Genomic DNA, 15,784 nt, shown 5'->3' with positions numbered 1-15,784 from the left:
AACAAGTCTTTCTTAAATTCTTTCTCTATCTTGCTCAATAAATCCTTCTGCGAAATCAAACATATACCCAGAGAATATAGTCTCCTACATGTATTGGTAAAAGCAGGTGGAAAAATAAAAAAACACTTATTGCCAACCAATGTCCTGGAAATTGTTAACCCTTTTTTTTCCTTTAGATGAATCTACAAAATTAAACGAAGAAGCTGAGATGTGTGTTTTTACTTCAATTAGTATGAGAAAAAATATTTGTTAAAGCAATTTAAACAAAAATATGTGACATTGACTATAAAATTCTGTATAAGTGCACAAAGCATTATAACTAAGTTAGATATGAAGTTATTTTCAATGTGCAAGTTAAATTGATCATCTATTACTAAGCAAATATAGGGACAAATGTGATGCAGCATTCACAAGTATTATTACTAGAAAATATATTAGATTAATTTGATGTCACAATATGATAACAAATGCAAGTCAAGTTAAGAAAAAAAAAAAAATGGAGGTGGCCTATGGAGATAGAACGTTAGAAGGGAAGATGGAACAAGTATGGAGTTAATAGTTTAAATGGCGAGAAAGATGTACAGTTATATTAAGGTTGGGAGAATGGTACAACTATAATGGTAGAACTAATAACGGTAAAAGCAACAGGGCCAACAAAACAAACAAAAAAACACTAGTATATTGATTTAGTAGGCCTGTAGCGCTCGAGCTACAGACTGGTATGAAAGACAACAGTCATACACAGTGTGCATGTCCAGTAGTGCGGTGGGGCATATATACACTCTACTTGTGGGAAAAGTAATGACGATGGATATATAAATGTGATCACAAGATATGAGATCAAAGGGAGAAATAAAATTATGATGTTGAATGTGGTCATAGTTGTGACATTGATAATTATAATGATTATGATGAAGTTGATGGTGATGATGATGATGAAGATAATGATGGTTGTTGTGGTACTGATGATGAGGCTGGCAGTGGATGATGGTGGTTATGATGGTGAGATGATTGTGGTATACCAAAAGTCATTATGGTGGCAGAAGTTAAGATAATAAATATGGTATTGGTGGTTATCATGAAGATGATAGGAGTTGTGGTTGAAATGATTGTGGTATGCTAAAAGTCACAGTTAATATTAAATATGGTGGATGGGGTTGAGACAATAATGGTATTGGTGGTTATCATGAAGATGATGATGGTAGTGGTGGTGTTGATTATAATGCTTGTTGTACTGATGATGTTCATAAATATACGCTGGTTTGATATGATTATGGTAGTGATATGGTAAATGGTGGTTAGGTTTGATAATGGTGATCGATGGTGCTAGGAGGGATGGTTATTTTGGGTTTGTTGGTATAGGGGGTAACAAAGGTGGCGGTAGTGATAAATAAGTAATACAGTGCCACAAGTGATACTGACTATGGGGTTAAATGGTTAACATGGGACAATATGATGGTGGTAACAAAAGCACTATTGGTGAGAATATGCAATAAGCATATGCTAATGGAACCACTTACACTTTCATTCTCTTCAGGATTCATTTTGCCACTTTATGTTAAATAAAATGGAAGAGCATGCAAAACAATGGAAGGTATTTGATCGTTATGGAGAAAGTGAAATGCATGAATAAAAATGGATATAATTGAAAATTATGTTGAAAAAATGAAACCTATGCAGGAAGTGTAAGATCATGTACATAAGTCATATGCAAAGCACTTGACTTAATTGAAGAGCCATGCATGAATCAGAAAATAATGTGACTCAAATGACATCATGGTATGGTGAATTTCTGTAAGTACTTTTGAAGTTGACGAACAGCAAGGTAAATTATCTGCAACTGCAGAAACAGTAGGCTACAATTAAAGCAGCTAGATGTAGATCTCCTGGTGGAAGTTTCATGAAGAAAGAAGATTGGGGTGTCTCACAAATACTGCTTTCTCATGGTGCTAGAAGAAGTAAAACAAGGACTCTATGCACCAATAGAAAACAGTAGATGTGATTACCACTCGTTGCTTGCCTGGCCTCCAAACTGCTATCTCTGAGTCTGTTTGGATTTATATCAATATTAAACCATATACATTTACAATGGTGATTGTAATCTTTTAATAAATAATAGAAATGTGTATTCTGCATGTGTATGCTGAGAAATGTGTTTTAGGTCAAACTTTGCCATTTTCTAAAATATATTTTTGCTATATCTTTAAGTGAAAGTGAACCTTGTTTTCCTCTTCACAATAAAATGATTTTTAAAAAAAAAGGGAATTTGAGAATTGTAACAAAAATTTACAGAAATACAGCAATAGTTTTTTTTTTTTCTTAAACCACAAAACCACCAAGAAATGATTAAACAGAGTCATTTACATGAACTAACTAAAAAAAAACTACATGTATTTACATAAATTTCAAATAACAATTACTTCATTATCTAGAGAATATCCCTTCACACATAAAACCACCAGGTTTTAACTGCAATAAAAACTGCATGAATATCACAATCCATGAATGATTAATCTGAGAGAGTCAAAAGGTCTGCATATCTCTACCCAGCCATCTATCAACACTCCAAAATGCATCAAATGTACTAAATGACTGATATGGGGATGAGAGAAAGGGAGAGAGAGGGGGGGGGGGGGGGGGGGGGGGGGGGGGGGGGGGGGGGGGGGGAGGAGAGGGAGGGGAGAGAGAGAGAGAGAGAGAGAGAGAGAGAGAGAGAGAGAGAGAGAGAGAGATGGGAAGGGATTTGAAGGGGAGAGGAGGTATGGTAGCTGATGATAGAGCAAAAGCAAGAGAGAAAGAGAAAGTGAGAGAAAGGGAGAGAGAAAAGGTGAGATAGAAAGAGAGTTGTGCCCCAGTCAGTAAGTGTTATTGTATTGACAGTACGCACACACACGCGCAGGAGCATGTAGACACTCGCCCGTTGTTGTCATGGTAACACAACCAAACATTTGATGTGTGCTGGGAGTTGGCTGCCTGACAGCTTTTTTTTCATTAATAAAAACGATATCATGGAACAAAAAATGGGATATATCCATTTCATACCGTATAGAGCCTACAAATGGGAACAAAAAAATATTCTGTAATAGTAATAATAATGTGAAATTGGTAACAAAATATAGGACATCTTTCCTAGTTTCCTTACAAGCCAGTCATTTCCAGCAATAAAAACAAAACAAAAACAGTTACATATAGATTACATATTTGTATATCCCCTAAAAGCAAAAATGCAAGAAATGATGTATTATGTTTATTCAGGAAGGTCTCTTATATCACCCAAGTAGCTTTTCATAATTCAAACAAAATTTGATACAAAGTCCAAGACCATTCACACACCCAATGCTGGCAATCCCAGTTGCAAATACCTTGTGAGCAAATTTGAGTTAACCAACAAATTGCTATTCACTTGGGTGTAGTTATAGTGAGATCACATGGATGTAAGAAAAGTGTTTGGCAGCTTCTTTTAGTGGTACACGGCATTCATATTTGCTCTGCTTTTTCAATATGTGCACATGTTGACAAGTCATATTCCCAAAGGTTTTCATATAATCCGTTGTGAGAAATGTCATCTTTAATTTATCTACGGGTATATTCCCGTGCCCATCATGAAACAAAATGGATATTCTACATCACATTAATACCATGTTACTTTTTTTTGCTGAACACTTTATAACAAAGAAATAGATATTCCCAATGGTAAGTCTTAACTTTATTTTTCTAAGCTCTCTTGAACCTTCAAAGCTCCTATTAAGGCTTGTTCACATATTCCACAGTTTACCCAAGCATATATGTGAACACACCTCTATGTGAATTTTTTTTTGCGCTACACACAGTATATTTATAACTACTGCAGGCCTACTTAAACTGCAAGTAGTACAATGATTTATAGTTGGTAGAGAAGGTATATATCATTGGATGATGACATTATCAGCTCTCGTCCAACTAGATGACACAGGGATGTTAATCATCACATGATGAGGGTCTTCCCCTACAGCTCTGATTTCAACTGGTGCTTAGATCGACTCTACAACAGAACACTATCCACCAGTTGCAACCAGGCAGTAGAGGAAGATTGGTATCCAAACTTTTACAGGTTCTCCATCAGCAACCGTTGAGGTCCTCTGTATATCATCGTACCACACTCGCTCTAGCAACAATCGCTCCACGGTCAATTTCAAACACAAACCAAATTCCTATAAAACTTTAACTCTGGACTACAATACCTAACTCTAAAACTTATACAAGAGTTAATCCATGGTTTAAAACCTTCATATGCATTGTATGCACCCAATATCTAATGAATGGATTCAAAATATGCTTGATGATCCTGCAATGACCGTTTTACCTGACTGCTAAGAAAGCATATGCTTGTAAGTAAACAACCAGGGGACTGATGGCTTTATCCCCCTGTCCACACACAACATTTTCCGTGATTAGCTATACCGTTTCGCGATAGTGATACCGTTTCGCGTTAGTTTTACGATGAAATTGTGTGTGTGGACGCTCACTAACGATACGTCGTATAACGAAACTAGTCTAACGAAACGCAGGTTTGGGCATCGTTTCGAACTGAAACTCAATAAAGAATCACGCCTAATCACGAATGTGTTGTGTGTGGACAGGGGGTAAGTCTTCTCCAAGGGACTTGGTAATGAGGATTATTGCCTTACCAAAGGGCACGAGTGCATCGACTTGGTTACAAAACCAGGGACCTCCCAGTTACGAGACCACTGCTCTACCACTAAGCCATCGGGCCTCCTCGACATTGTAGTCCAATGTGGAGGTTCAAACCATGGTTTAAATCTAGGTTTAAATCTATACCTCCTTTGTGAAGTATGGGCCTAACCCTGGCTTTAAGACCTGATACTTTACAGCAAACCAAGCTCTTACACTCTATCTCTGAAGAAGTAGCGTGGGGCAACTGTTGCTAGAGCAAATGTCTGATTACCATACTCCTAATATACTCCTAATATACTGACTCATTTGATTCACACATGGGTGTACATTCTCTTGTCCCCTGGGGGAAATGCTATTAGTAAATTGTGGTTGCTCAATGAAAATAGAGAATGCTAATAATTTTAATGAGCTACTGACTCAAAGGATATCATAGCCATTCATTGTCAATGGCAGTGGGCAGCTAATTAATGCCACTCTATTGCCTTTGCTAAGTATGTTAAAGGTATAGACCAGTTTTGGAAATGTCCCCCTCTCAAAAAATGAAATGGAAGCTCTTATTACCAATCATGTGAAAGAATATGTTTTGACTAATACATGATGATATGATGATATAAATTTTGGCGGGAAACCATGTACTGATTGATATATTTGGTCAATTATCATATCGATCCGGCCTATCATATATAGATAGATATATATAGATATCACATATGCACTTCAACATTGAACATTTGGGCATATATTTCTGCTTTTTTGCAAAATTAGTTTGAAGTATTGCCATCTATAACCTCTGAAGGTAATATTTAAACAATATTGAATGGATATTTTGCACCCAAAACCCTTGAATTGCAATTTTACCACTACTGGTCTATATCTTTAAAGAGCATATCTTTTTTTGCATATGATGTTTATATCATACATATATTTTCTGACTAAAAACTGAATATTAGGGAGACACAAATATTATCACCTTCTTCTTTTTTTGGAGGGAGGGGGGATGGTAGGAGTACCATGATGATATTTTTATCTTTGCTGAGAGTATCATCTTATGCAATTCAGTTGGTTCTAACATAAAATGACTGTTGTATTCTAAAACATTATCATGCATGCAAGCTCCTAAAATATGCTCTGCACCACATCCTCATAATTGACTGACAAATTACGAACATGACATTTAATATACCGGTAAGCTAATGTATGATAATGGACACTTCTCAACACTAAGATGTAACCTTCAACTAGAGGCATACTTTTCTGCCTCGTTACTGTACGCATATACCATATTACAGTAGAGCTCTACGCACATGCATCAAGGAATCGTCTTCATTGGTGCCCGATAATGGGACATGCACGCTAGTCATGAAAAGTGCATCATGTCTAGATTGTTCATGCTATACAGAAGACAATATACCCTTGAATTTCAAGTATACAAGACTGCTTGTGTGCAGTGTGCATGGAAATGACATGGACATGTATTTTTCGTACGATGTAATATATGGCAGATGTTTTCCTCATCTTCGTTCGATCAAACAAGGCTTATAGTATTCATGTATGGGTACATATCATTTCTTTGATTGGAGTAGTTATTTCAACATTGACGCATTGATAGATAACAGCTAGGAGGAGATGAGTAGCTATATAGCTAGGGGAGATTAAACATGAACATGAGAGTAATTCTCTTACCTCTTCAAGTTTTCTGTCAGTTTTAAGTCGTCTCTCTAGGAAGAGATCGTCGTAGGCTCGAATCAGCTCTCGTTGGAGTTCAACTTTCTGCTCCAAGTAGCTGTATTTGTCGTCTCGTTGTATGGCCTTAAACTCCTCCCACTTCCTATGGATGTCCTCTTGCCTCTGTGACATGAAAGAACAAAACAAAATACAGAAATGTTAAGACCTAGGTCTAGATTTACTAGACAAATCAATTAATTAAATCAATTAATGTCCATGGATGTACAAACCAAACTGACAACATGTTGATTGCAATTAGTGTTGATTGTTGAATCTTTGCTATATATATATAGGTGCAAATTTTATAAGAAAAATCAGTACTTCGGATATTATTATAATATATAATTTTAAATTGTACAGATTTGAGAATTAATGCATGATTTCAACCTTAGGGGATGGGCGGTTGCACAAAGGCTATTTCCACTTTTAGCCCTTCTCTTCACTCACATAATGCTTTGTTTAAATGTGTATTTTCTTTTCCATATTTGTTCATTGTTTATATAAGTGTTACCATGGTAGGTACTTAAGGTTTTTCCTTCTTCTAATGATGAGTGTGAAAAATGATCTTTGAAGGAATACCCCCATCCACTTTGGTATGAATCATACTTCAAGACTCTAACAGTACCGGTACATATAACTGTTTTTTTTTTCTTTCTCAAAATATGTATGAATACTGAATACGGGGAACAAACGCAAGCTAATGAATACAATATGGACGAAAATGAGCAAAACCCATACATGCATGAAGGCAGGTGGTCATTTGGCACAACTCCAATAACATTTGACTTTAGGTTTCACAATGCAAGAAATAAAAATGGGCTAGCTCTCCTCTTATCATAGGCTCGTTCCTACATGGGATATATATATATATAACTTTATTTTTCTCTCGTTTTAATATAATAGCCATGATATTATGATAAGGGGGTCAAAAATTCATCCAAACATGTCTTACTGAAATGAAAGCAATGTGAAGCTAAAGGAGACATACATGACTTTTCACTGCAATATTACAAATTTGAAGTGGGATATTTTTTGCTTCTACAAACAGAGATTATCACAAGTGCACATTATAACCAAGTCTTATTGAAATACACTGTAATGCAATAGTATTGACTTAGAGACATAATTAGTTTAGTCATTATTTACTGAACAGAGTCATGAAAGATAAACAAATTGACACTGGGTACCATGTATCAGCCAGTCAGCCCATAGTATAAAGTAAAATATGCAATTGACACAAATTCACTCAATGTCATTTTTCATAAACTCACAAACTCACATCAATCACAATAATCTGTGATTCGAGGTGCATGCATGGTTTATTTGAAGCACGCAATTTGGATTTCATAGAAGTTCTATTGCAGAGAAAGGATCAATTCTTCTATAGGAATAATTTAGACTTTGACATAAAGGGATACTTCTCAACCACACTATGGCATATGCTGTCAATACTTTGTCAGTTGTCATGCTGTGTTACTAAAAATGTCAAAATCAGGATTAAAGAGAAAATGTCTTGGGGTATTTCAGGAATTACATGATAATCCTGTCTTTAAACATGGCAATGTACTAGGGGGAAAAAATGGAATACTCAATCAATGCTTTTCTTTGGTCTTCATTTTGTCTTTCATGCATAATTCAGAATGGGATTATGAATCCATCACATTTGTTATTTTCAAGACAATTTAATTCCATCAGATCAAATGACAAGTACTAATATCATAATACCTTTTTGTCTATTACATCTCGATCTTAAATTCTGATGAGAAATAATCACAATTGATTACAAAATGCTTTTACAACTTGCAGTGGTGAAATAAACTAATTCAATGCGACTACAGAGAGCCTAGACTTTTTGGAATTCATGGTGAATATATTTTCTAGATTGAGTTCAATCTGAAAGATTATACATGTGCATTATTTAATGCCCATTCTTATTCTCCTCGGTGAATCTTGAAGGATTGAATCCAAACATAATCTTCTATTCATAGAGCATCTCTTCGGGTTCAAGGGCAGCTAGCTTCCCCTTGCAAATATGAGCATTACCTCATACTTCAATGCTCTCAAGACTTGATTGTGAAACTTGGCCATGCAAGCACAAAATTATGCCCTATCCACTGTTTCAAATGCCATTTAGCCGTTGGCATAGTACTGCATTTCCATGTGTATACTGTAATATACTTCACAACTGATGTAAATAGGCATTGCATATCAGTTGAAGTGAATTACATGTAGTTAGTTATCTAATATCCAGGAGAAAGGGTATTTTAATGTAGAATTGGAATGTTCAATTGTTACATTAAATAATGCTTTCAATGTCATCATATATCACTACAAAGAAGAAAACAAAAGATAGTAGATGAGATAGAAATAAATTTGATTTAAAGCAAATTACTTTGATTTCTGAAGGCCCAGTCTCGCATCTTGATAACAATAATCAACATTATAACTATCAACAAAGGTACTAATCTTGAGTACAACAAAAGAATGAAAGAAGAGAAAGCTCTTCTCAATCCACAATTACCTAGGCCTACACAATGATAGGTCAGTATTATAAGTTCTTCCAAATATAAATCTTGTAAGCTATCTACATGTTATCATCATCTATATATCTTATAGAAAAGTATTCATAGCCATTATATTTCTTTTTGTCATGAAGTCTTGTTATTCTTTTTCTTGCTTTTTCATCTAAAATATATACATTCAATAACTTAGAATTTGTACAAGCACCATCAGCTTCAATCCAATTTAAAAAAAATGAACTTCATGGTTTTATATAAAATCTGTAGGACTGTGGACAAATATGTTAGGAAAGCTTTTACCCCCAAAGGCCCAAATACATTATCTGAATCTGCAAATATCATCACTGTTTATCTGCAATCTCCATTTCTGCCCACTCTTGATAAATCAGAAGCAGCGTTTGCATTCACTGTTATTCCGTCCCTCAGGGATCTTTCAATCCAGTATCTGATATAATGGCCACTTAAGACTGTCTTCTGAATTGAATTAAGGAAGTAACACCAAGCAGACAGGGATACCAAAGTATTTAGGATACATGGCTATATCAATATCAAATTAATCACTCAACTATACTGTAACTTCAGTTCAATAATGCTTCCTTCTATAAAAAAAAAAGATTCAAACTGTTTTTGTAATATTGATTTATCAACAAATAGTTATTACAAATAGGAACCTGGTACAAAGAGCAGTTATATGAAAGACACACATGTGTATTTCTGTGATTGTTAGAGACATATTTGAACCAATATTATTCCATAATGGTATGCATTGGCAATTATTCTACCTTTAATTCCTAACAAATTGTATTAATCTTTAAAATATATCATCAGGTTGAAGAGATATTCCTATTTTGAAAGTGTGTAAAATTATTTATCGAAAGTTGGCTGTCCGTCTCCCTGTCTCTTTTTCTCTGAACTATCTCTTCACAATCATACATGTAATCAGACATACATACATAATAAATAATATGTCCTATTTTGTTTGTCATTCTTTCTGTTCTTTTAGTCTTACATCATCCCAATATTTTTACTTCTAATACACTATGTCTATCTTCCTCGCATTTTCGTATGATTATCCTCTACTAGTGCAAAAATATGAACATATGAATAGGAATACAGCACAGAGAAAGAGCGAACAAAAATAGAGCCTCGACCATGCACAGCTGTCCTTATTCAAGCTTGCCCTCGGAGTGTATTGATGCTAGTACAAAAGGTTTCCACACCTTTCCTTAGCAGCAAGGTTTGACTCCGGGTGCACAAAGTGTGAAATTTCTCATGAGAAAATCTGATGCATGAATATAACCTCGTTCCTTTCTTTCTGTTTATCTTGCTCTTTCTCCCTATTCGTATTTTCTTTTATTTCAATATTTTAACTCTAACCTTTATTTTGCAACACACATGTTTACTGGAAGTTGGCAACTGTTTTCGCCATGATAACGATCCAGCCACATTGATTTTACTCACAGACTCAGATCATATGCCCTGGAGTGTACATTGAATGTGCTAATAGTAGAAAATATTCTACTCCAAAACCCTATTTGCAAGAATAATGAGAATATATTCCTTGTTTTCATTGGAATCATGCATATTTGTTTTTTAATAGAAATGCTGATTTATAGATGATGCCAAACATATGTCTCTTTCATTTTTCAACATTGCTTAATAATTGTTAATTGAACAGCTTTTATAATTTATATATCACACACAGGTTCATGCCCTTTGGCAAACATTTTCCCCAGAGAGCTAATTTCAACTATTGATAAACGACACAATCCAAAATATTTTTGTAAACAGGCTAAACAACTATGAAACGGAAGGCTATTTGTTCAAGTATGTTCATGTTGTCCAAAAGATATAACATAAAATATTTTCAGAAGACTTAAAGCATATCTGTAGATGCAATAAGCAATATGTTTGGTTGGTATATTTAGAAAGCATGTGTATGCTTGTAAGTAAGCAAACAGGGGACTGACAGCTTTCAGTCCTCTCTGAGGGACTTGGTAATGAGAATCAACGCCTAACCCATGGGCACTAGTGCATCAAATTGGTTTTGAACCTAGGACCTCCATAGTTTGAGACCATTGCTCTACCACGGAGCCATTGCAATTGTATCAAATACCTTATCTTAGAAGTAACTGCTTTCTAATGCATGGTGAAACGTATACTTGTATAATACGCTCATGTTTGTGCACGTAAATGTAGGCCTACTGAAGGGAAATCTCAATAGTATGCAGGCTTCATTCATTCATGCAGGTATAGCCTGCCAGCCCTGAAGGGAGGTCTCTCTCTCTCTCTCTCTCTCCATCTCCCCCTCTCTCTCTCTCTCTCTCTCTCTCTCTCTTACTCTCCATCTCTCTCTTTGATCCAATCAACACAAAGCAATACACTTTGGTTAATCCTGTACTCTGGATTGAGATGGCTGTTGACCAAAGTACGATTCTGATACAAGCTTGTGGCACTGCAAAGGCTCAGTAGACAGGTCCCACTACTTTTTCTTGTCTAAAAAAGGGCCCACTTTACATACATTGTTATATTACTTTCTTTTTTAAATCAGTTTCACATTCATTTTTGTCTTGCTCACAGTTAAAGAAAAAGAAAAATCTTTCATAGCGTTGCGCCCTTGTAGTTTAATACGATGCTACAGTCATGTAACTGAATGACACATCATTCTACATAGATTTCAAGGTTTTTGCCCATAAGTAGGAAAGGTATATTTTCAATTATGTAAACTTAAAATTGCTATTAAGTGATTAAGTCCTGGGCATTCAGGGACACTCAAGGCAACCCACTTTATTCCAGCTTTAGATGGGTCATCAATTGCGAGGTTACAGCATTAAAGAAATCCCTTCCTACCAGTAGACAAGCACCCATTTTCTAATCCTAGATGAAGAGTGGCAAATGTGGATAATTTCTTTCTAAATGACATAGGTCCTGAGGCTGGGCTAAATCCTACAAAACCTGTATACGTAGTGCAGATTTTCAAACTACTTGACTAAGAAAAGCCTGCTTCACATAAACTTGTTTCCTGTCTTTCAATCATCAGCCTTTATGATGCAGTATTTGGTTTCTTCAAATACATGTATATCTGCTCGTACTAACTAGCTTTTTAAGGTATAGACACCTCCTATCCATCACTATATACCCCTCCCTGCTCTAACCAATGCCAATTGAGAGGGCCGGCCGGCCGGGTGCCCTAGTTCTAAGGGATTCCCTGTTCTCTCATCGCCCCACTCACTGGATGAGAACCCTGAGGCCTGAAGGGGGTCGTGGGATGGATGAATGTGGGATATCGCTGCACAAACACAGCTCCGGTTTCCTATATGTGTGTGTCTGAAATGTCAGACAGATCGCAGCAAAGTGGTCGTCAGAGGTTTTGTGTGGCCCCGCACATGAATAGCGAGCAGTGCCTATACCCAGAACCTGTACATCCGTCCAACGTTATGAAAGCTAGGGACCTGTCTCCAACAAAATCTCGTTATTCATTTATGTATTTCATACAGCAGTTAACAAGACAGTCTCTGTGCTGTTGTCCAAAGAGGATAATCAATCTCTCCTCAAGAAACAAAGTTTTGCAATGCCAAGGTACTAGTAGGTACTTTAATATTTTTCAAAACTACAGGTCTGGGGGGTGTTTCACAAAGATCCTAAGTCAAACTTAACTCTAAGTTGGACTTAAATATTATGGAGAGCCATTTGTAGCCTTAAAATAAAATATGTTTAAAGCAAAAATTCAAGTATTTTAGACTTTATATAAATTCTACATCACAAACAGGAATTCTCCTTGATAATAGAAAATTATGAATGATTTGAATCAACATTTTATGCCTCTTAAAAAAGCTTTTACAAAATAATTTCAAAGATGCTAACGGTTTTCCATAATTTGTAAGTCCAATTCAGAGATAAGTTCAACTTAGGATATTTGTGAAACACCCTCCTGGTGTATAAAAGACAATTACCTTGTTCTTCTTGTAACTTCATTTTCTCATGTTGGTCTAGAGTATACAGGAAAGAGGGCTACAAAAAAGTTACATCTTCTTGCTCTTTAAAACCCCAAAAGCTACATGTATTACTCTTGATAAAACTAAACCATTACTGTCTGATAATGGTGTCCTGAAGTCGAGTAGTATATTAGAGCTATCCTCAAGCAACTCTACTAAATAAATCAAGTATAAATCATACTACAATTGAAAAGTAATATCATATGAGAGAGTGAGAGAGTAAAACAGACGGAGTATTGAGTATTTTCACTCCTTCAGAAGAAAATTAAAATTCCTCCATCCCTAATATGATTGTTACATTGGGTAATAAACTGGCCGACTTTTCAGAAACACGTTTATTTTTGGGATGGCATCTCTAATCATCTTCACACCCAGGAGGTCTCATAGCAGTCAATCTTCTCACCATCTTCTAGTCTCACTTCATTTGTTGTTAGAGCCAATAATTGTCACATGCTACTTGCCTCTTCATCATGGGTTATAACTGCTGCCATAATGGTACCCCGGGGGCATGCAATTGTAATGGGACAAGGGTTGCGTCAAAATTGATTTACATTAGGCGGCATGATGAACGTACGCAAGCACGTGGGCAACCGGCGGTTAGAGGGGAAGATGACGGATGATGTGTTCAATCTTAAGGGCTTCTGGTAAGGACGTAGTGATTTGCTCAGTGTCGCTTTCTGCTAGATACAGATATCGTTTGACATCAAATCTGACAACTAGTTTGGGGTTCTTCTCGGTTTACACTCCACTAAAGATATCATTGATAAAATTGTTATTAAAGATACTGTCAAATGTTAATAAACCTAACAGCAGATCCTTTGCAAGCACTCTTACAGGAAAGAAATGTATAAATAATGACAGTGAAGAGTTTAAATGTTTGTCTAGAGTATGGAAGGAAAATCTAAATCCCATCAGTATCAAGACACCTAGAAGCACCCTATTTTTATTTAACTGTTTATTAAACTCTAGTCCCGATAGAATTCTCTCTTGCTCTGCAACTCAGCAACCATGCTTGTAAATGTGCCATTTTATAATTCCACTGTGTACAATTTAACTAAAAATTTGATCCCGTAAATTTCTGCTCAGTTAACATCTACTGATGATTACAGGACTAAGCTGCTATCTTATTGACCGGGGGAGGGGAAGGAGGGGTGGTGGAAAGGGGGAGTGAGCTTACCATATTTAGTACAAGGGCTTTAGAAAATATTTACTCCCCTGAGCCACCTCTTTGATAAAAACTATCTTTTTGGTAAAATGCATTATAAAAATTGATAATTTTAAAATCAAATGGTCTAGTAAGTCTCTCTTAAGTAAAACGAAGAATTTCTTAACCTCATAGGGCAAAATCTGGCTTCAAAATAGATTTCCAAAATTCTGCTCACATCCATTTGAATTCATATGTTTTTTGAATTAGGGTTTGTACTTCCTAGCATACTGAATGTGGAGCAATACACACTTGCACATCACTGTTTTCACACAATTGAGAGTCCACACTAAGTTTTGTTTTAATGCATTTTCCCACTACGAGAACCATCACCTCCACATTGCCTTGCATGTAAAAGCAGTCCAAAAGAGTAAAAGTGAGAACAGAAATGCTATGTCATAGGTAATGTATGCATATTACAACTACTCACAATGAATGAATGCATGACTAAACAATTTGTAAATGAATAGTTGATGCAAATTCAAGGCTTGTGATAGCCCCATTGCTGTCATAGGATAAAAATGAATGTGTCATCTAATGCACAATCATAGTGTCACACATAATTTGCGGAATTACAATCCATTATTTGTGTTGTGACCACAGGCTTTATTTTCTATTGTGCATTCAAGTTTACTTTTTCAAATACAAACATTTGCCATTATGCAAATCTATACCTCCATACTGTGAGTGGGTTGTTTCGGTTGTTTATTCAGCTTTGTGTAACACAAATACACTCAAAAAATCTAAACTCATCCATAACTATTAGTCAATGTCTGTGTTATATTATAAACAGTTTGCTTTAATGTATCATTCCATGAGAGGTAAAAGAAATATATTTCATACTTCATGCTTGTTTAATATTTGCAAAGTGATAACTGATGTTTGGTAGTCATACAAGTCTCGTTCATGATTTATATTCCACATATTCTCTGAATTACTGTAAAATTGTACTTGAATGTTATAACCACTACCTTAAAAATGAACTAAATCACTGAAATATGTTTTCAGTAAACAGCCTGCCTCGATGAATTAACCTTGACCAAATTTCTATACCATTTTGCAGGGTAATACACTTGGAACTAAAGCATGCAGCAAAAGAGTAATCTTTTAGGATATATCAATTCTAATTTCATCAGCTAAAAAAAAAGCAAACAGGATTGATTTCATGGAGGAGATAACTTCTGTCTATATATGCATACATACAGCGTGAATCTAAGAGTACAATAATATATATGTACATGTATGCAGGAAGACAGTCATGCACAGTCACACTCTCATCTCTGTCTGTCTGTCTGTCTCTCTCTCTCAATCTATCTCTCTCCCCCTCTCTCTCTAAATCTCTCGAACAGTTTCCCTCTTTCTCTGTCTCATGGTATATGTTTATCTCCCCCCCCCCCTCTCTCTCTCAATCTCTCTGACAGTTTACCTCTTTCTCTGTACGTCTCATGGTATACGTCAATCTCCACCCCCCCCCCCTCTCTCTCTCTCTCTCTCTCTCTCTCTCTCTCTTTCTCCCTCTGGCTTGTTTGCCTATGGACTAGGAGCTTGGGCACCGCATACATGATCCCTTATTACATTTCTTCTCCAGTCCTGGCATCACTCGAGCTCAATCCAATTGGACTGATACTTTAATCAATCCTAGCATGAGAGAAACGAAGGAACAGGGC

General features: G+C 35.9%; 1 protein-coding gene across 1 annotated transcript in view; it reads right to left on the bottom strand.

Moving 5' to 3' along the window:
• Window positions 1-15,784, bottom strand: part of LOC115929849 — a 40,238-nt gene that overhangs the window by 10,055 nt on the left and 14,399 nt on the right. The window contains exon 3 of the mRNA XM_030999922.1: window positions 6,358-6,522. Coding sequence (XP_030855782.1) covers window positions 6,358-6,522 — 165 coding nt within the window. The remainder of the gene's footprint in view (window positions 1-6,357; window positions 6,523-15,784) is intronic.

This window comes from Strongylocentrotus purpuratus, unplaced genomic scaffold, assembly GCF_000002235.5.
Source record: "Strongylocentrotus purpuratus isolate Spur 01 unplaced genomic scaffold, Spur_5.0 spur5_scaffold_6, whole genome shotgun sequence".
NCBI classification, from domain to species: Eukaryota; Metazoa; Echinodermata; class Echinoidea; order Camarodonta; family Strongylocentrotidae; genus Strongylocentrotus; species Strongylocentrotus purpuratus.
This window is presented reverse-complemented; position numbering and strand designations above follow the sequence as displayed.